The sequence below is a fragment of the Eschrichtius robustus genome, chromosome 2 (genome assembly GCF_028021215.1).
Source record: "Eschrichtius robustus isolate mEscRob2 chromosome 2, mEscRob2.pri, whole genome shotgun sequence".
NCBI lineage: Eukaryota > Metazoa > Chordata > Mammalia > Artiodactyla > Eschrichtiidae > Eschrichtius > Eschrichtius robustus.
The window spans coordinates 151,176,663-151,199,517 of NC_090825.1; the positions used below are offsets into that span (position 1 = coordinate 151,176,663).

A 22,855-nucleotide genomic window follows, 5' to 3' on the forward strand; every position below is an offset into this window, starting at 1 on the left:
TTTTCTTAAATTTGTCAAGGCTTGCTTTGTGACCCAAGATATGATCTATCCTGGAGAATGTTCCATGAGCACCTGAGAAGAAAGTATATTCTGTTGTTTTTGGATGGAATGTCCTATAAATATCAATTAAGTCCATCTTGTTTAATGTATCATTTAAAGCTTGTGTTTCCTTATTTATTTTCATTTTGGATGATCTGTCCATTGGTGAAAGTGGGATGTTAAAAGTCCCCTACTATGATTGTGTTACCGTCGATTTCCCGTTTTACGGCTGTTAGCCTTTGCCTTCTGTATTGAGGTGCTCCTATGTTGGGTGCATAAATATTTACAATTGTTATATTCTTCTTGGATTGATCCCTTGATCATTATGTAGTGTCCTTCCTTGTCTCTTGTAACATTCTTTATTGTAAAGTCTGTTTTGTCTGATAAGAGAATTGCTACTCCAGCTTTCTTTTGATTTCCATTTGCATAAAATATCTTTTTCCATCCCCTCACTTTCAGTCTGTATGTGTTTCTAGGTCTAAAGTGGGTCTCTTGTAGACAGCATATATACAGGTCTTGTTTTTGTATCAATTCAGCAGTCTATGTCTTTTGGTTGGAGCATTTAATCCATTTACATTTAAGGTAATTATCGATATGTGTGTTCCTATTACCATTTTCTTAATTGTTTTGGGTTTGTTATTGTAGGTCTTTTCCTTCTCTTGTGTTTCCTGCCTAGAGAAGTTCCTTGAGCATTTGTTGTAAAGCTGGTTTGGCGGTGCTGAATTGTCTTAGCTTTTGCTTGTCTGTAAAGGTTTTAATTTCTCCATGAAATCTGAATGAGATCCTTGCTGGGTAGAGTAATCTTGGTTGTAGGTTTTTCCCTTTCATCACTTTAAATATGTCCTGCCACCCTCTTCTGGCTTGCAGAGTTTCTGCTGAAAGATCAGCTGTTAACCTTATGGGGATTCCCTTGTATGTTATTTGTTGCTTTTCCCTTGCTGCTTTTAATATTTTTCCCACATTAGGGAAGTTTTCAACTATAATCTCTTCAAATATTTTCTCAGTCCCTTTCTTTTTCTCTTCTTCTTCTGAGACCCCTATAATTCGAATGTTGGTGCGTTTAATGTTGTCCCAGAGGTCTCTCAGACTGTCCTTAATTCTTTTCATTCTTTTTTCTTTTTTCTTCTCTGCAGTAGTTATTTCCACTATTTTATCTTCCAGGTCACTTATCCATTCTCCTTCCTTAGTTATTCTGCTATTGATTTCTTCTAGAGAATTTTAAATTTCATTTATTGTGTTGTTCATCCTTGTTGTTCATCCTTGTTGTTTATTCTTTAGTTCTTCTAGGTCCTTGTTAAACGTTTCTTGTATTTTCTCTATTCTACTTCCAAGATTTTGGATCATCTTTGCTGTCATTACTCTGAATTTTTGTTCATGTAGACTGCCTATTTCCTCTTCATTTGTTTGGTCTGGTGGGTTCTTACTTTGCTCCTTCATCTGCTGTGTGTTTCTCTGTCTTCTCATTTTGCTTAACTTACTGTGTTTGGGGTCTCCTTTTTGCAGGCTGCAGGTTCGTAGTTCCTGTTGTTTTTGGTGTCTGTTCCCAGTGGCTAAGGTTGGTTCAGTGGGTTGTGTAGGCTTCCTGGTGGAGGGGACTGGTACCTGTGTTCTGGTGGATGAGGCTGGATCTTGTCTTTCTGGTGGGCAGGTCCACATCTGGTGGTGTGTTTTGGGGTGTCTGTGACCTTATTATGATTTTCGGCAGCCTCTCTGCTAATGGGTGGAGTTGTGTTCCTCTCTTGCTAGTTGTTTGGCATAGTATGCCCAGCACTGTAGCTTGCTGGTTGTTGAGTGGAGCTGGGTCTTAGTGTTGAGATGGAGATCTCTGGGAGAGCTTTTGCCGTTTGATATTACGTGGAGCTGGGAGGTCTCTGGTGGACCCATGTCCTGAACTCGGCTCTCCCACCTCAGAGACTCAGGCCTGACACCTGGCCAGAGCACCAAGACCCTGTCAGCCGCATGGCTCAGAAGAAAAGGGAGAAAAAAAAGAAATAAAATAAAGTTATTAAAATAAGAAATAAAAAATAATTATTGAAAATAAAAAAATTAAAAAGTAATAAAAAAAGAAAAAAAAAGAAGAGAGCAACCAAACCAAAAAACAAATCCACCAATGATAACAAACGCTAAAAACTATACTAAGAAAAGAAACAAAAAACGGACAGACAGAACCCTAGCACAATTGGTAAAAGCAAAGCTATACAGGCAAAATCACACGAAGTCCACTGCCTCAATTTGGGGATGATTCGTTGTCTATTTAGGTATTCCACAGATGCAGGGTACATCAAGTTGATTGTGGAGATTCAATCCGCTGCTCCTAAGGCTTCTGGTAGAGATTTCCCTTTCCTTCCTTGTTCACACAGCTCCCGGGGTTCAGCTTTGGATTTGGCCCCTCCTCTCCATGTAGGTTGCCTAGGGCGTTTGTTCCTGCCCAGACAGGACAGGGTTAACGTAGCAGCTGATTCCGGGGCTCTGGCTCACTCAGGCCTGGGGGGAGGGAGGAGTACAGAATGCGTGGTGAGCCTGTGGTGGCGGAGGCTGGCGTAACGTTGCACCAGCCTGAGGCGCGCCGTGTGTCCTCCCGGGGAAGTTGTCCCTGCATCACGGGACCCTGGCAGTCGGGGGCTGCACATGCTTCCGGGAGGGGAGGTGTGGATAGTGACCTGTGCTTGCACACAGGCTTCTTGGTGGCTGCACCTGCAGCCTTAGCGTCTCATGCCAGTCTCTGGTGTCCGTGCTGATAGCCTCGGCTCGCGCCCGTCTCTGGAGCTCATTTAGGAGGTGCTCTGAATCCCCTCTCCTCACGCGCCCGAAACAATGGTCTCTTGCCTCTTCGGCAGCTCCAGACTTTTCCCGGACACCCTCCCGGCTAGCTGTGGCACACTAGCCCCCTTCAGGCTGTGTTCACACAGCCAACCCCAGTACTCTCCCTGGGGTCTGACCTCCGAAGCCCGAGCCTCAGCTCCCAGCCCCTGCCTGCCCCGGCGGGTGAGCAGACAAGCCTCTTGGGCTGGTGAGTGCTGGTCGGCACCGATCCTCTGTGAGGGAATCTGTCTGCTTTGCCCTCCGCACCCCCGTTGCTGCGCTCTCCTCCGTGGCTCTGAAGCTTCCCCCTGCCACGCCCTGTCTCCGCCAGTGAAGGGGCTTCCTAGTGCGTGGAAACCTTTCTTCCTTTACAGCTCCCTCCCACTGTTGCGGTCCCATCCCTATTCTTTTGTCTCTGTTTTTTCTTTTTTCTTTTGCCCTACCCAGGTACGTGGGGAGTTTCTTGCCTTTTGGGAGGTCTGAGGTCCTCTGCTAGTGTTCAGTAGGTGTTCTGTAGGAGTTGTTCCACACGTAGATGTATTTATGATGTATTTGTGGGGAGGAAGGTGATCTCCATGTGTTACTCTTTCACCATCTTGAAGGTCTCCCCACTTTTCAGTTTTTTTTGTCATATGTATTACTGTTATGGCCATCTTTATTAATACATTTTCACATTTCTGATTATTTTCCTATGATAGGTTGTTAAAAAATTGAATCTATTCATCAGAGGGGATCAAAGGAATTATAGGAGAGGTTTTCCCGTATACATTTATGTATTCTTAAAATGTTTAACACTTATATTTATTACTTTGTAATGAGAAAATGTTACAAAAATGACCCTACAAATTACTATATTATCCACCTTATATTTGGAGAGAAAAGCAACATTGCTAGAAGATAGTTTCTGCTTCCTAAGGATGATACAATTGTGCTTATAAAATAAAAGAGATGAATATACTTATTGACACACTGTCTTCTAGAAGGATTGGACCACTTTAGGTGATCAGGCATGTACGAATGCATGTATCACCTTACCTGTTCATATAATGTTTAAAAATCTTTTGCCTGAAAAAAAACTTTTACCTCTTTCATAGGTTAAAAAGTTTTGTCTTACCTTGCTTTCATTTGCAATTCTTTGTTTACATTTTCATGTGTTTATTGTGAATTTGCATATTGTCTGTGATTGGTATATTCCTATTTGTTAATTTCTCTTGGGGACAGTAAGGTCTTAGTATTTCATTGACTTGTATGGGCTTTTTCAATAGTGAGGATAAAGTACTTTCACAGTTGTGAATAATTTTTAGTTTTTGTCATTTGCTCATTAGTTTTTGACTTTTGATGTTTATAATTCTAGATTTCTAAGCAGTAAAATGTACTATACTTTTCTTATATTTGCGATTTGTAATTTTTTTGTAATTTCTTACATTTCGTTTTTTGTTTAGAAAGTCCTTCCCTATCTGAATATCATTAAATATGTTATATTTATTCTTTTTATTTTCTAATTAATTTGCATTTTATACCTAGTTCTTTAATCTTCCTGGAACTTATTTTTAATTTTGTGTGGGGAGAACGTATTTATTTTGATGTTTTCCTAATAATTGAAAAGCTTTCTAAATACTGTGATCAGTCTCTTTTCTTTTGGTTTGTGGCATTTCCTTTTTCTTTCTTAAGTGCTTAATTATTGTGAGATTTGTTCCATTGATCTCTTTGTTGATATTCTTTTTCCAGGACTACATTGATTTGATTATAACAGGCTTTCAATTTGTATTAATGGCCGATTGGGCGTTGAAAAAAATGTCCTTCAAATATATATGTACACACACACACAAACACACACATATACATATATATATATATGCTATTCTTAACTCTTTATTCTTATGTGCTGCCAGACATTCTTACCCCACTCTTATATGCTGGCTGCCTCAGGTGTCAGCTTAAATGGTACTTCTTCAAAGAGACCTTCCCTAACCATCCTGCCTAAAGTAGGGCAGTCTGTGCCAGTATCAGCACAAATAAATCAGTCAGCCTTTCAGAAGTCATTTCCTTTCACACCAAGTCTTCCAGATGCAGTTCTCATGTTCCTCATTATTGGGTGAGCTGTTAAAATGAAGACAACTATTGATCCACCATCAGCTCCTATTTAATTGCTTAAAATTTCCAGCAATTAAATAGGAGCAAATTCTGTCATTTAAGAGAAGTGACTTACTATTGAAGAGTATAAATTCTAAAGTTGTAGTTAAAAAACTTACACAGTACATTTTTTTTTAATACAGTACATTTTTGATTATGTCCTAGATGAAAAAGACAGCCAGTGTCTGGGACAAAAGATCAGCAAGGCTCTGTAAAACCTTTGTCCCATTTTAAAATGAAATATTAGGACATCTGTGCCATAGAGATTCAAGCTAGTGTCCCTGAGAATTTTCAGCTGCACCAGAGTGGTGATTGCTCAACAGACTAAACTGGAGAGTGTGGGATAATTATCACAAGAGGACCACACACAATGATGACATGGAAAGTGATTAATTACAAACAATCAATAGCATAAGAAAAGGATATTAAAAGAAAGTTTTTAGAGGTACTGATTTCAATGAGAAAAGGCTGGTGAGATATTTTGGTTCTTTATTAATTGGTTTTCTTCATGCAGGGCTTTCAAAAAGAAAACAAGTAATTTGAGCACACTAACCAACTTTATTTTTCATGAAAAAAGAAAGCCCTTTGTGATTTTAATGCTGCTTAACTCTTTTCTTCACCGTTCATGGGGTTATAATCTTAAGCAAACAAACAAAAATTTGCTATTATAAGGCTGTGGTGCTTCAATGGCAGTAATGGCACTGACCCTAGTACAATTTTCAGTAGATAAACAGAGCTAATTGATTTATAACCATTATTCTAATTAAATAATCATAAATAATAAGCTTCATGTTAGGGATTATGTTATCAAGTGTGTTGTTTTGTCCTTATTTCTCAAATGTTTTACTTTGGTGAAGAATTACAAGCTGTAAATGGTACAGATGAACCGGTTTTCAGGGCAGAAGTAGACACGGATGTAGAGAACAAACGTATGGGCACCAAGGGGGGAAGGTGGTGGGGAGGGTGGGTGGTGGTGGGATGAACTGGGAGATTGGGATTGACATGTATACACTAATATGTATAAAATAGATAACTAATAAGAACCTGCTGTATAAAAAAATAAAATAAACTTCAAAAATTCAAAAAAAGAAAAAAAATAGAATTACAAGCTGTAATCCAAATGAATTGAAGGGACTATTGAGATGATCCAGTCATTGCTTTTTGAAAAACACTTTAAGCTGCAGACCCCTTTTTTCAAATGAATATTATTCAGATATGAAAATAAAACTTATTATTAATTAATTAATTTATTTATTTTTTGGCTGTGTTGGGTCTTCGTTGCTGCGCACAGGCTTTCTCTAGTTGCGGTGAGCGGTGTGGGGTGCAGGCTTCTCATTGCGGTGGCCTCTCTTGTTGTGGAGCCGGGATCTAGAGCGCAGGCTCAGTAGTTGTGGTGCACGGGCTTAGTTGCTCTGCGGCATGTGGGATCTTCCCGGACCAGGGCTCGAACCCGTGTCCCCTGCATTGGCAGATGGATTCCCAACCACGGTGCCACCAGGCAAGTGCTTAAAACTTATTTTAAGAAGTAAAATGAAAAAGAAGGCAAAGCTGTTCTGATTGAGACAGGACTGGGGAGCCCAGATGCCCCAGTGTGGCCCTGCCAGGCATTCCCTGAAGATGTTCTTTAGAACCCCTAGGGCTTCCCAGGGCTGGGTTCAGTAAGCCACTAACCAAACCTTTTGATTTTACAAACAGGAGCAACAACAATAACTGCCATTTATTGATAATTTACAGTGTGATAGGTGTTCTGTCTTACTGCTAATTATTATAATAACCCTGTAGATTAAGTTTCATAATGTTCATAGTATAGATTAATAAATTAAGGCTCAGAGTATTTAGTTAACTTCACTGAAGTCATCCTGATGGAACCAGGAATTGAACCCAGAGCCAGATCTTTCTTGGTCTGTGTTCTCCCCTTAGAGAAAGGGTCCTTATCAACTTCTTTCAGTTTCTGTGACACAGTTTTCCTGATTTCTACCGACTTCTCTGACTGCTCCTCTTGTCTCCTTTGCCCGCCTCTTACCCTCTGCCTGCCATCTAATGTTGAATCAGTCCTATGACTATCTCCTCTTGCTGTGTTTTCTTTTCCTAGGGAGGCTCATTCACTGCCTTGGCCTCAGTTAACATCTCTGTATCAGAGCTTCCACACTTAACATCTTTAGCTCATATCATTCCTCTAAGCTCCAGACCCACATGCCCAGTTGCTCCCTCAAACCTTTTCTCAGCATCTCAAAAGCACATTACATTCAGCTCAAGATTTCCCCTCAATTCTGGTCCTTCCTTACTTTTTCCCATTTTTGTTTATGGTGCCACCAACTTGTCCATGGTGTTTAAGTCAGAAACTTCAGAATTTTCCTTGATTGCTTCACTCCCTCATTTCCCACCCTGCCAGTCAAATCCTGGTGATCTTTTTTCTCTGAAGTATTTCTGTAAGCCATCCATTTTCCCACCCCACAGCCACTGTCATAGTTTGGTCATGTCGCTGTTGGCTGACATTATTGCAGTGGTCTCCCAATTTTCCCCAGTCTTTCTGTTTCCCCCTGATGTGCAGCCTCATTGCAGCCAGTCTGGGCTTTTGAAAGTGCCCATGTGATGTTTGAATCCTGGCTCCACCACTCACTAGTTATGTGAGCTTGGCAGTCTGCTAAGTCTTTCCAAACCTTAGTTTCCTCATCTGTAAAATGGTTATATAATTCTTACCTCATGTACTTGTTCTAAGAATTAAATGTGGTAGTATGTGCCCGGCATCACTATTAGTGATGATGGTAGAGATGATCATACTCTGCTCAAAACTTTTTCAGGGTTTCCTGTTGCCCTTAAAGTCCAAAACTCTTGTCACACTTCCTTGGTGCTCAGTCTCCTTAATCCCTCAAATGTGCTGTGCCCCCTTCTTCTTGAGGGTCTTCACCTAAGTAGTCTTCTCCTCACAGTAGAAGTGTTGTGTCTTTAAATAGATAATGGAAGTTAACTCATTCTTCAGATCTCACCCAGCCCCCAAATCTTCTCTTATCTTTTACTACCTTGGATTGATAGCTTTTATCCCTGTTTGCAGTTATAATTGTGTATTTTTGTTGCTGTTGGGATTAATGACTCTCTTATCCACCGTTATCTGTCTTATCTACCTTTATATGGAGACAGACCATGTTTATTATACCCACCTGCCATTGTATCTCTGTCAGGAAGCTTAAGGCCTGCTACTAACTAAAGATCTTTCTTCCATCAGTGAGGGATTATACTTCAGTATTTTTTTTCTGTTCTCCAATGTTTGGTTAAGTTTATTTTTCAACAGCACTGCCTCCTTTGTGGGCAGAATTGTCTGAAATGGACTCTTTCATGTTCATTACTAGTTCTTGTTCTTGATGGAGAGAACTCCGAAGGTAGCCGGAGCCCTCTCAGAATCTGTCATTCTTCTGGTATTGAAATAGGCTAGGGGTTCGTTTTTCCACCTAGGATAAAGTGCTGTTCTTGTGTTCCTGTAGGTTTTGTGTTTTTGTGGCACTTGCCTATACGTTGGGATTCATATTTTCTTTTGCTTAAGTCTGTATAAGAAATATGACATATTTTAGGTCCACTAACGTCATCAAATGTTCCTTTGTGAACCTCTCATTTAAGTTTTCTTGTTTTTGTTTAGATACCTTGGGTTAAGCAAGTAGCTTTATTTAAAAAGCCAATTTTCCTTATAATATGGGGATCAAAGAATGTGTTCTTAAAAGCTGTCAGAAAAAACGAATTATATAAGCATCTATCCCAATTCATAAGTTTAGTTTAAAAATATTTTAAACATTAGTAATGAATCAGGTATCCCTGTGTTACTTTTTTGTTTCTCAAATACCTGAGAGAGAGAAGAAGCCTGCTTATTTATTTATTTTCCAATAAATATGAAAGGGATAGAAAGGAAATCCTTGAAACTGTTGATTATTGTTGCTTTCAGATTTTCAGTGTCCTTATCTCTAAGATCATTTTTATAGGAATCTTTGACATCAAAATTTTGGTACTGAGATTAAAGTAGTTGTATTTTGTGGGGATTCTCAGGGAAAGATGCCATTTTAGGAAGTAGGGTGAGCGGAGAGAAATTAGGATTCTTTCCAATCTTTTCTGTTTCTTCTCTCATTCCTTCTTTCAGAGAGAAAAGATCCTATAGATAGAATTATTGCTTTTTAAAAAAAATTCTCAAGCCTTACAGCGATACTTGGGCTCTGCTAATTAAAGTAGCTTCATAAGTAATAACTTTCTTTGAAAACACTGTCTTTATTCCTTATGGATGGAATTGAATGCACAATCATTTAGCTTTTCTTTTTTTTTTTTTTTTTAAGTAGCAACCCAATCCATTTCCACCAAAAATTTCCTTCTAGGAAAGTGGTTTTATGATTAATGGAAAGTGTTATATGATTAATGGTTCTGTAGATATGAAAGTTATAGGCTGGATATCTGCTCCCTTTTATCATCTGTGTCATGCATCTTGTTTATAGTAAATTGAAAAAGGTACATTTAAATGACCAGTAAGGTTGAAGACACGCTCTACTACCTGGCAGTTTCATTTCCGTGTGTCTTCTTGAGAGAAACTTTTGCACATGTGCACAAGGAGACAGGTAGATGTACATGTGCTTGTTGTAACAGTGAAAAAAGTGGAAAAACATCTAACTGTTCCTCAAGTAGGTGAGTGGATAAGTTGGTATTTATTCACAAAATGGAATATGAGTACACAGTCCTTTCCTCCAAAATACTTAGGGCACATGTATGTTGGAATTTAGATGTTTTTCAGATTTTGAAAGGTAATCCAGTATATAAACTGTATATTGTGTAATACTCCCATTGGGATCTGGACAATACCCAGTAATCAAACATATTAAATCTGTAGCAAAACTTAGGAATATTCATATTAAATTGGATAAATAAATGGTAAATAGCCTCATAGCAGTTGAGTCAGGTTTTTCCATTAAGGTTGGAGAAAAATTTAGTCTTTTTAAAGCTCTTTGGATTTTAGAATTTTGGATAAGGAATTGTGAAACCTGTATTATACAGTTCATAAAAGTGAATGAGCTAGAGTTACGTATATCAGTGTGGATAAATCTCAAACACGTTTTTAAAAAATTGAAGTATTGTTGACATATTAGTTTCAATATTTTGCTATTGGGATACATTACAAAATGATCAACACACTGGGTCTGGTTAACATCCATCACCACACATAGTTACAAAGAACTTTTTTTTCTTGGGATGAGAACTTTTAAGATCTACTCTCTTAGCAGCTTTCAAATATGTAATACAGTGTTATTAACTATAGTCACCATGCTGTACATTATATTCCCAGGACTTATTTATTTTTATAATTGGAAGTTTGTACCTTTTGACTCCCTTTACCCATTTCACCCACTCCCTGTCCCCCACCCCTGGCAACCACCAATCTGTTCTCTATCTGTAGGCTTGTGGTTCCCCCCGCCTCCGAAATGGTAAGATTTTATTTTTTTTATGGCTGAATAATATCCCATTGTGTATATCTATACACATATGTGTATAGATATACACACCACATTTTCTTTATCCATTCATCCATTGATGGACACTTAGGTTGTTTCTATATCTTGGGTATTATAAATAATGCTGCAGTGAACATGGGGGTGCGGATATCTTTTCGAGTTAGTTATTTTTGTTTTCTTTGGATAAAAACTCAGAAGTGGAATTGCTGGATCTAATGGCAGTTCTATTTTTAATTTTTTGAGGAACCTCCATTACTGTTTCCTATAGTGGCTATACCAGTTTACATTCTCAGACACATTATGTTGAGTAACATGAGCAATTTGCAAAGAGAATCAAGAACAGATGACATCACTTCTGTGAATTTTAAATAAGCAACAGTGAGGGGTGGGGGAGAGAGAGAGAGATATCTGAAGCAAATAAGGCAAATTGTTGATGGTGATTTCCATACGTTGTTGTATATTTGAATGAGTCTCTGTAGCCCCAAGCTTCTGCTTTCTTCTCTAACCGTTTTAAGAATGCAGGGTTACAATTGAATTAGGTGATAGAGCATCATACATGTTGGGAGTGGAAGTGTTCTTAAAATCAACTAAATTATCCTTCTTTCTTTTAAGTGAAGTCATTCCTACTTGTTAAGAAATTATCTTGAATATTTATTTACTTTTCCCTTTTCTGACCTATGTCTGTTACTTTTTTCTCTTTTAATATATTTATTTTTTGTTGGAGTATAGTTTACATACAGCAAAATACATGGATCTTCCGTATCATAGTTCCATGAGTTTTGACAAATGCCAGTAGTCGTATAATGCAGTCTTACGAAGATATAGAACATTTCCATCATCCCATAAGGTTCCCTTGAGCTCCTTCCCAATCAGTATTTTCCCTGCCCCGAACACATAGATAGTGTTCTAATTCCTTTCACTTTAGATTAGTTTTGCCTGCTCTAGAACCTCCTGTACATGGAACCATATAGTCTGTACTCTGTTGTGTTTGGCTTCTTTTGCTCAGTGTACTATATATTTTTTTTAAAGTTTATTCGTGTTGTTGCATGTATCCATAGTCATCCTAATATTGAGTAGTTTTCATTGCATGGATATTGCATAATCAGTTTGTCCATTCTCCTGTTGATGAGGTTGTTTCCAGTTTTGGCTCTTATGAATAAAGCGGTTGTAAACATGTTTATACAGATGTGTTTGTGGCCATGTTTTTATTTCTCTTGAGGAAATATCTAGGAGTGGAATCGCTGGGTCATAGGGTAAGTGCATGTTTAACTTTCCCCTAAAAGTATGCAGTCAGCTGAAGTGAAGTGAAAGATTTTGTGGTCATAGACCTAAGTATTCAAATTGAAAATACAATGCGATGAGTAAATATGGATGTAGGAGATGAATGAAAATAATGGTAACACATGTATTTATTGGAGTTTATGTGATAAAATTGGTGAGAGTCGAGAAAACAAATGTATTTTCCTTTTAAATACCCCGTGGAGATCCCATATGGTTTTATTTCCTCTCAACGTGCTGCTAAAACATGAAGCAATCTTTTGTATTGTCTGTTTACTACCTAAATTGATTTTCAAAAAAATTTTACTAATTTTTAAAGATTTCTTTTATCTACTTAACATTTTTACAGAAGCATGTGCAAAAGAGTCTTTGATATGCCTTATTTGATGGTTGCCATGGAAAAATTAAGGAATTGTATACAAAGAAAATAATATTTATACCTTGGTGTTTTGCTTTTGAAACAATTATGATTTCTCCATAATAGTTTGACTTTTTATTGTTATTTTATCCCCAGATGCTTCTTTAGTTTTATTTATCAAGATTCTCTTTCTCTTTTTTTTTTTAAATAAATTTATTTATTTATTTATTTATGGCTGTGTTGGGTCTTCGTTTCTGCGCGAGGGCTTTCTCTAGTTGCGGCGAGCGGGGGCCACTCTTCATCGCAGTGCATGGGCCTCTCATTATCGCGGCCTCTCTTGTTGCGGAGCACAGGCTCCAGACGCGCAGGCTCAGTAGTTGTGGCTCACGGGCCCAGTTGCTCCGCGGCATGTGGGATCTTCCCAGACCAGGGCTTGAACCCGTGTCCCCTGCATTGGCAGGCAGATTCTCAACCACTGCGCCACCAGGGAAGCCCTCTCTCTCTCTTTTTAATTACACTTTTTAAAGATTTGTTCCTTGTAGAGAAATGCAGTTAAATTTTATATGTTGATCTTATATGCGCCAGGCTTGCTAAACTCTTTTTTTTTTTTGATATTTATTTATTTATTTGTTTTATTTTTGGCTGCGTCAGGTCTTAGTTGCTGCACGCGGGATATTCCTTGCGGCATGCAGGATCTTTCGTTGCGGTGCGCGGGCTCCAGAGCGCGTGGGCTCTGGTGGGCTCTGTAGTTGTGGCACGTGAGCTGAGTTGCCCCGTGGCATGTGGGATGCAGAACCCACGTCCTCTGCATTAGAAGGTGGATTCTTAACCACTGGACCACCAGGGAAGTCCCTTGCTGGACTCTTAATTATACAGATATTTTGTCTGTAATTTCTTCTGAGTTTTCATCCTACAATCTCTGTATAATGACTGTTTCTTGCTTTCTAATTCTTATACCTTTGATTTCCTTCTCTTGTCTTACTGCACTTGGTCTTAGTATCTCTAGAACAAAATGCAACAGTGGACTGTTGTAGTCTATCAGTTGCCTAGTGTAGATTTGATTTTTACAAGAAAGCCCATTATTAAAGAGGTAAGTCTTGAAAAAAAATGTGAGTAATTTGGTTGGTTTATTCTGGTTAGCTGATGTTCTTTGTATATGTTCTATGCTATTTTCTCCCCAAGACAGAATTATTTATGTAAATAATTTTGATGGGCTTCATTTCAGTTTAACACAGTTTAGTGATAGTGTGTGTGAAAGCATCTTAAACAATGGCAGTGTACACGAGTGCTTTTCTGTAAGATTGTAAGGTCATGATCTCTTTGTACTCTCCCTCAATATCAGTCTTCCTTGCCTCTTCTCTTTCTCTGGAGGAAAAGGCGGGGGGGAAAAAGGAAAAAGGAATTCTATAGCTTCTGGAAAGCTTTGGGCACACAGTGACTTCAGTGTTGACATAGCTCTGTGGGACACAGACATTAGCCCGTTAGCTTTATGCCATGCCCTGCAGCTGAATGTCAGCAGGGACCCCCCCCCCCTCCCCGCCTCACAGCCAAGCTGCTGCCTCCGGTGTGTGTTTATTCAGCTGAATCCACTCCCAGTTGTAGCATTGCCAGGGTTAGCTCTTAACATGTTCACAGCTGATTGGTATCGCTTAACTCTTCTTTCTTTACCCTTCTTTCTTCACCCTTCTTGATTTATATACTAGTATTTCAGGGACTAAATCTGGGAATTTTGTTAACCTCATTGACGTCTGTTGCAGGTGCTTGAAACTTTTGGGTTGTAGAGCATGAAGAAAGAAGTGAGGTTGATACTTAAAATGCTGCTAGACTGAACAGTACCTTTATGGTCCCTTGTATTTAATTCTGCCTTTGCTTTGTTAGTACTGAGCATTCTCAAGTTAAACACTATGGAAATGGTTACTATAGGATCCCTCTGCTGGTTGATTTTACTTTTAAGGTTAAAAAAAAATTTTTATTTTGATGTTATTTTTTAATGGAATGACGTCTTCAATCCTGACATTGCTTATTAGTATGATATTTTTACTACTGTAATATCTGGTTTGGGATATTATCTTTTCTTCTTTCTGTACTTTTCTTCCTCCACCCATTCCTTCCTCTCTGTTTCTGCCTTTTGTTCAGTTTGAGAGTCAGACAGGCTTTCTAGAGGAGGTAATGCCTGATCTAAGGATGAAAGGACAGGTAGGATTTAGCTGGGAGTGAAAGTGAGGGACCGGGTAGAGGATATTCTTTATTTATTTATTTATATTTATATTTATTTATTTATTTATTTATTTATTTATTTATTTAACATCTTTATTGGAGTGTAATTGCTTTACAATGGTGTGTTAGTTTCTGCTTTATAACAAAGTGAATCAGTTATACATATACCTATACTCTTTAAGTAGAGGCTAAGGGGTAAGTAAATGGTATGGGAGTTTGGGTAACTGAAAGCTATTTGGAATTTCTAGAACTTGTACTAAAATCAGTTTATTGTCACTTGAATTGTTGTCTTGATGAGCACACAATAATAGAATGTATTATGACCTCAGGACTTCCCCATTTTGATAGTATTTTTGTTTATTCTTTAATTTCTCTTCTGGGTTATGCTGGCATAAAGGCAGATGTTCTTTTTTCTCTCCTGGATTCAGTAGCAGAGAGTAGCTGCTAGGACTCTGGAATAATTGCTTGTTCATTTTCTTGACTCTGACATCTTTTTTAGAGGAGAATAAGCTCAAAGTAGCATTCATTTAAACAATTTAATCTATCCATTTGAATTCTGGTTTGGTTGTTTCTTGCACTGTAGTATGTCTCTTGCTGGTGTTTATTTAGATCAGTCTGAGAACTTGGTTTTGGTTTAATATTTGAGAGTTTACAGTGCGCTTTGCTGCACAGAAAATAAATCCTTGTCAGCAACTGAAAGAATCAACGGAAAGAATACTAGACTAATGATCAGACGAAATGAACTACCTTAGAGGCTCTTCCTTTGTCTCAGTCTTGGAGATTCAGACTCATTAAAAAACTTTGAGTTTCTTCTAAAATGATAGAAATTAGAATACTTTCTTTTCATATTAAAGATTCATGAATCCAAATCATAGTGATCTTATAGAATCTGAACTTCATTCGAGTATGTTGCATATATAATAAGTGCTTTTATGTGTCCCATTTCTCGTTCTTGAATATTCTTAATTTAAAATTTATAATAAGGTATAGTGCTGGTTTGTGAGTGTGTATATATAGCTATTAAGTTTTACCACTTTGTAAGCTCCGTTTTTGGATAAGAACTCTATCCTACACTTTTGGTGTATGTTGTATAGTATTAAAAGTATAAAAGATTCTTGTTGACAGTTAATTATTTGAAAATGCTTCTCTTCACTTCAGATCAAACACAAATAAATCCAGAGTGTATAATTAACATTTTTTTAAAAAATTAGGATTGCATTTAGTATTTTGGCCAGTTTGTATTTGAGATAGAATTTTTTGTGTGTTAGCTGGTAAGGAACTAATTGTTACAGAATAAGAGTAATTCTCTCTGTTATAGGGGAAAGATATAATTTTCCAGGGACTTGATTTGCATCTACTATCCAGTAGCCATTTACTTTCAAAATAATGCGTGAAAATTTGTTTTTGTCAATCTTTCATCAAAAATTTATTGAAAAAAAAATTTTATTGAGCACTTACTATACCAAACACTGTGCCGTGCCCTAGAGTAAAAAGATGAAAGTCCCAAGTTCTAGAAAGTTTTTCTTGAAGACAGATACAAAGAAATAAATTGCAGATTGGGCTGGTAAGTGCTCTTCTTAGGGACACATACGGTACAGCACAGATCAGAACATCACAGAGCCTGAGGATCGACTTGGGTGATGTTAGTAAGAATTATTATAAACTCTTTTGCATCTTGCATTGATAAAGTTTCCTCAATGTTCAGAAAAAAAATCGTTCTTAATTTAACATAATAGGATGCAGTACTGGTATTTTTTCTAATGGTTATCTTGACAAATAGTGCATTGAACTCTCTGAGATACAGTATGTTTGTGATGATGACCATTTTCATGTATCCATAATATTCTTTTTCTGTAACTAAAAATAGCTCTAGACTCCTTGGTTCTGTCATTTTAGAAATCAGGATAAACTGGATCAAAGCGTTCTCTTGTTCAGAGAAACTAATGGAAGTTTTGCCTCAGAAGAGCTTCTGATATTTGTCTAAAATATATGAAGCATTGTTGTGATGTTTTGTTGTTTTTGAGATGTATTTTTCTAAAAAATGATCATAAACCCTATCAGAGATTTAAGAATTTTCATTCTATTGTTCACAACATCCTACCATTTCATTGAGATACAGCCTGGTGTAATTTTAGCACAATCCTTGGACTAAATTTTAAGCAGTTATTCTTCCAGTCTTCCAGCTCAAGCTGAGTGTTAGAGTGAGCAGAAGTAGACTAGTGAGTGTTGGTGTACAATTTGGCATGTGAGAAGTGTGAGATCATTTTGGAGAGTGTCATGAGCAGAATTCCCAAATAGAAATTTTCGTAATATCTGACAACTGAGATTGTCCTGCTAAATTCAGCATGTGTTTTTGGTCGGTCATGGTAAATGTCTGTGATATGTGCAGATATGCTCCCTTTATCTTCAGTATGAATGTGCTAGAGAAAGAGCAGCCTGGCTAATTGCTTGCTGCTTCTTTCTTCTCCCAGGGGAGTTGGCAGGAATTTTAATAAAGTGAATCTAGCTTGAATGTAGCCTAAAGAAGGGGTGCTGATTCCCATTTCAATGGAGAAAATTGCTGTGTAGCCTTCTCGGCTACCAGTCAGAGCATCATTTTAATTCTGTATTCTAGTAAAATGGGTGCAAGCAGAGCTGAAGAAGCAGGGCACATTAGTCGTTGTATTTTCTTTCTTCACCAAAACAGTGCTTGCCATACTAGTATAATCACAAGTGCTAAAGTGTATGTGAGACTGTTAGCTGTCGTCAACATCTGTTTCTCCTGATTTGAATGAATTTGGTGATGAGTGTCCAGAAAAGGAGGGACAGTTGTACCTAGAAATCAGTTTCATTGTTGAATTTAACTTCTGATATTTCCCTGTGGGATAAGCTTGCTCAGAATTTATTTGGATTTTTTGACTTCCAAAGGTAAAGAATGAAACTGGAGGTTGATTATAGGCTTCAGAGAATTAGCATTTTGACACATCTTTTTAGTAAGAATTTTGAACTCCAACAACTGTTGAGAATCTTTACAGCATGATGCGGGTAGTTAAATTTATTTAAAGAATCATATTCATGAATTCCAATACCTGATAATTTTATTGTAAATTTATTTTTCGTAAGAAGAAGCCAGTGCTTTTCGAGAGTTTGAAGACTGCCATAATTGAAAGTTCACTACTTGCTAAGCATGATACCAAAACCAGAAACTATAAAAGAAGAGGTTCTTATCTTTGCACTAAAAAAATTCTGTACTTAAGTTGCCATAAACTATGTTAAAAGAAAAATGACAGATTTGGAAATATATTTGTAACATGCACAGCAGGCAAAAGGTTGTTTTCCAAATATAAAAAGATCTTAAAGTGGATTAGGAGAAAGGTTAAATGTCCCCAAAACAAAATGAGCAAAGAACAAGAACAGATGAGTCACAAAGGAAGGAATACAAAGCGCCTGTAGATATGTGAATAGATATTCAGTCTTACTTGTAATCAAAGGAAAGCCCAAAAAAGACAGAGAAGAAAGAAAATACCCAGTTGTCAAAGGTATAGGAAAGTGCTCAGACATCGTTTGGTGGAAGTTTAAATCTGTACAGACCCTTTTAGAGATAATTTGTTGTGTGTATTAAAATCATAACTGCATACCCTCTGATCCAGGAATTCCACCTTTCAGAATTTATCTCCAGGAAAAATTTGGATAAATGTGCAGAGATATACATGTGAAGGTGCCTGTTATAATAGTGGAAAATGAGAACCAAACTAAATATTTATCAATAGTTATAAGTAAATTATTTAATATCAACACGTTGGAATTCTATGGCAGGCATATTTTTTCCCCAGTGTTTAAAATCGTTGTAAAATACAGCTTACATTCACCGTGTTAAATTTACCATCTTAACCAATTTTCAGGTGTACAGTTCATAAGGTACATTCATACTGTTGTGCAGCCATCACCACCATCCATCTCCACAACTCTTCATCCTGTAAAACTGAATCTCTGCACCCATCAAACAGTCACTCCCTGTCTCCCGTCTCCCGTCTCCCCAGCCCCTGGCAACCACTCTTGTGCTTCCTGTCTCTGTGAGGTAGACTGCTCTAGGGACCTCATGTAAGTGGACTCGTGTAATATTTGTCTTTTGTGACGGGCTTATTTGATTTGGCATAGTGTCCATCCATGTGGCAGCGTGTGTCAGCATTTCCTTCCTTTTTGAGGCTGAAAAATATCATTAGGCATTTTTTTAAATTTAATTTTTGGGTGGGTAGTACATACATTTAGTTCAAATTCAAGAGGAGGGAGGGTTAGGAGGAGAGAAAGATGGGAAGTGGCTGGGAAGTGACTGCAGATGTATATGGGATTTCTCTTAAGGGGTGATGGCAGTGTTCTAGAATTAGTAGTGATCAATGTATAACTTTTAATATGCTGAAAACTGCTGACTTACACACTTTAAACTGGTGAACTTTATGGCATGTGTGAATTATGTCTCAATAAAGCTATTATTAAAAAATTTCAATGTCAGTTACACCTCAGTTAAAAAAATTTTTATGCGGAATAGAATAAAGTTTTCTTACATGTTGTCCCCCAGTGATTCCAGTTCGTTCCTCCCTTCCTCCCTTCTTGCCTTCCTCTGTTCCCCCAAATAACCATTAATTATTACTTGTGTAACATTACAGAAGTATTTTTATCTCTTATGATATTTTTTATTTATAGTAAATAGTAAATATTTATTGTTCCCTCCCTTTTAACCAAAGTGGTAGCAAATTGAACACAGCCAAGCAGGCATCTCTGAAGTCTTTTCTCTTATTTTTAAAGGTAAAAATGTCCCTTTTTATTGATTACTTGCTTACTGTAGGGGATTTAGATAGTACAAAAAACTATGAAGAAAAATGTAAAATCTACCCATACCCAGACACTGGTAATTGTTTGCATCCTTTTAGACTTTTCTCTGCATGTTCATACTTTTTAAAAATTAGAATCGCGATCATCCTATACTTACTATTATATATCTGCTTTTTTACTCTTAATATGTTGTAACTGTAGTTTTTATCAGTAAATATAAATCTACATTTTAAAAAATTGATGCATAGTATTAAACTGGGTGGACATTTCTCATTTACTTAACTCATCACCTATTAATATCCATTTAGGTTGTTTCTAATTTTGTCGCTGGTGTAAACAACAGTGAGCGTCTTTGTACACTCACCAGATCGTTTCCTTGAGATATTTACTGCTGTTTTGCAGTTTGCCAAAAATTTTAAACAATGTCTGTTTCAACATATATGCCACAAAGATTTCAATGATATTATTAGCTCTGTGAAAAGATGGTGCAGGCATTTATAGCCTCACTTTAAATATGAGGAATCTGAAACCCAGAAAGATGGCAATGTGTTCCAAATTAGGTTGCTCTTCAGTGTGAGAGCTGGAACTAAAACTCCTGTCTTCTGATTGTGGGTTAGTTTCCTTCCACTGCGGCACACTGCCAGACCTTGAATACCTTGAATACAAAGGGTGATTTTCTATTGTTGCTTCTTCATTTCTAAAAACATGATTCTTGATGTAACTTCCTTTTAGGTTCTTTGTATAATGTTCTAGAATTTATCCATTCAGATTAAAGGTTCATATACCTTCGTTAGGGATACAGGCTAAAGATATACCCTCTGGAACATTTTACTAGCTTATCTGCACTAACATTTTCATTTAATTACTCAAATTACTCACTTATATTGTTATCTTCTTCTGTATAAATAGCACACACAGCCTCAGTTTTTTGTGTTTTGTTTTTTGTTTTTAAAGCTTCAAGTTATCTAATTACCTTTGGGTACTAGCTTCAGTGGGCTGCGAGAATTGCTTTAATTCGAATGCCAGCTCTATTACTTACTGTGTGAACTTGGGGTGAGTTATTTAAGTCTCTGTATGCCTGGTGTCATCATCAATAAAATTCAAATAATAGTACATGTGTTATAGTGAGGATTAAATGAATTAACACATAAGGAGTGCTAAGCACATTCTGGCATGCACTCATATGTTTATTATTTAATGTGCTAACTTAATTGTAAAGCACTTAAAAGTCATTTTGTATTTTGCCATCCTTTGTGTTTTTTGGTGAAATTTTTTGTATGATGTGTCCGTATTCCTATAGGTTTCCCCTGCCTTTCCCCACTCCTCACCTTCAGTTCCGTGTAATACCTTCTGTTAATCTTGAACGCTGTCTTTATTTAGTCAAGTAAAGTGAGGAGCTGCCAGACTTACCTTGTTTCCTGTTGGTAATAAACACAAATTAAATTACTGACATTTTACAGATTATCTCAATCAGTTTTAAAGACATTGTAAAACAGAATAATGTGAATCCTCATTTGCTAAATGCAGGGTTCTGAGAGCTGTGGTAGCTGCTTTCTCATTCCCCGTAGTCTGCTTTGTTTCTGCTACTTGAGGAGGAAAGCTCATTTGGGTTTTCTTTTTTGTCTTTATACCAGCACATGCAAATGACAGTCCAGGCTCTCCAGGATGAACTGCGGATCCAGAGGGACCTGAACCAGCTGTTTCAACAGGATAGTAACAGTAGGACTGGTGAGCCTTGCGTGGCAGAGCTGACGGAGGAGAACTTTCAGAGGCTGCACGCTGAGCATGAGCGGCAGGCCAAGGAGCTGTTCCTCCTTCGAAAGACTCTGGAGGAGATGGAGCTGCGGATTGAGACTCAGAAGCAAACCCTGAACGCTCGGGACGAATCCATCAAGAAGCTTCTGGAGATGTTGCAGAGCAAGGGGCTTTCTGCTAAGGCTATTGAGGAGGACCATGAGAGAACAAGGAGACTGGCAGAGGCAGAGATGCATGTCCACCACCTCGAAAGCCTTTTGGAGCAGAAGGAAAAAGAGAACGCTCTGTTGAGAGAGGTGAGTGGCCACTTTCTCAGTTGTTATGACTGTCTTTTTTTCCTGATTAGTCAGCATTTTGACCTAGATAAATTTATATGCTCTCCTGAGCTAGTGTAAGGGAATTTCTTCTTTCTTACCTAAGTTCTGCACTGATTTCTGTTCTGATTTGCTGTCTTGTATGTGATGACATTGGCTGGCATGTATACTGGTTTAATACCTTTCTGGGTTTTTTTTTCCCCCTCCTGATTTCTGTAGACTCATTTTGTTGCTAGAGGGGCACAGAATTTTCTTGATTTGTTCCTCATCTATTGATTTGTTCACAGAGACACACACAACAAAACCAGAATTAAAGTAGCTAACTACTGCTCAATTTTAAAATATTAATAATTGAAAGTAAGCGATTCCCTCAGTTTCGGTGTGCTTATAAAGTCCTAGGCAGCAGTAATGGATGTTTGCCCTGTGGTTTCCATGGAAACTGTTGCCTTGCTGTAAAAGATAGGTGATAAAAATTATTTGCTGCCCTGGAGGCACAGCTAGAGGGAATGATACAGAGGTATGCTGTCACTTATTTTTAGAGAGGAAACTCAGACTTTAGCTGACCACTGTGTCTACTGATAATTTTTCACTTTTCTATGTAATGCTTCATTTTAAGAAAGCTTAAGTGAAGAATTCATCTTACATTGAATTAAAAAAAAATGACAGCTCTACTTCTCTATATGAGGTCAGAGTCTTCAGATAATTTTCACATTTGGATAGGGGGAAAAAATATCTCAGAACTATTTTAGTGCCAGTCTGAATAATCCCTTTTTAAATGAAGGGTGAGGAAGGTGGTTAAAAGCAGCAAAACAGCGACTTCCCCTGATGATGGCGACGGTCTGTATCTGCTCTCTGCAATATGGTAGCCACTGGCTGCGTGTGACTGTTGAGCAGTTGAAATGTGGTTAGTGTGACTGAGGAACTGAAATTTAAATTTCATTTAAATATAACTAATTTAAAATTAAATTCAGTTAATCAAATTTAAATTTAAGTGCCTCTGTGTAGGTAGTGGCTACTGTATTAGGTAGTGCAGCGATGCATAATGCATGATGCGGGTAATGTTACCCGCTTTTCTTAATAATTTGTCTTGAACATCTTTCTTTGTCAGTACATGTAGAGTTTTGTAATTTCAGTTGAATTTATAATGTTCTGTTGCATTTATTTATACTTCTTACTGTTGAAAATTTAGACTACTGTTAATTTTTCATTATTATAAAACTGTGCTGCACTGAATATCCCTAACCATATATCCTTGTGCATTAATTTTTTTCTTTAGCATAAATTTCCAGAAATGAATTTGCTCAGGGTGTGTACGTTTTCAAAACTCTGAATATCAGTCTTGTCTCCCAGAGTGATTGGACCAGTTTATCCTCCCAGAAGCATATACTGTATTTTTACGGTTAATCTGCAGCTATGTGCGTTACAATCTTCAAATTACTGGACTGTATTGTTTTAGAAAATTTTCTATCAACTACTGTGTTGTAGGCACCATCCTGAGTTTCTTTCATTTTACTTTCAAGAGTTTATATTTTAATGAGGTAACCTGGAGCCTGGCCATAGAACATTGTAAGAGAAGGTGTAATCATCTCAGATAGCATGCAGCATGAAAACCCTACCAGCATCGTGATGAACTTTGAATGTTACGTTTTTACTCCTTCTGTTCTGAATATTTC

General features: G+C 37.5%; 1 protein-coding gene across 1 annotated transcript in view; it reads left to right on the top strand.

Annotated features, from left to right (window-relative positions):
- The window catches only part of LOC137759766 (ELKS/Rab6-interacting/CAST family member 1-like), a 137,516-nt gene that overhangs the window by 8,647 nt on the left and 106,014 nt on the right, over positions 1–22,855 (top strand). The window contains 1 exon segment of the mRNA XM_068536383.1: positions 20,748–21,164. Coding sequence (XP_068392484.1) covers positions 20,748–21,164 — 417 coding nt within the window.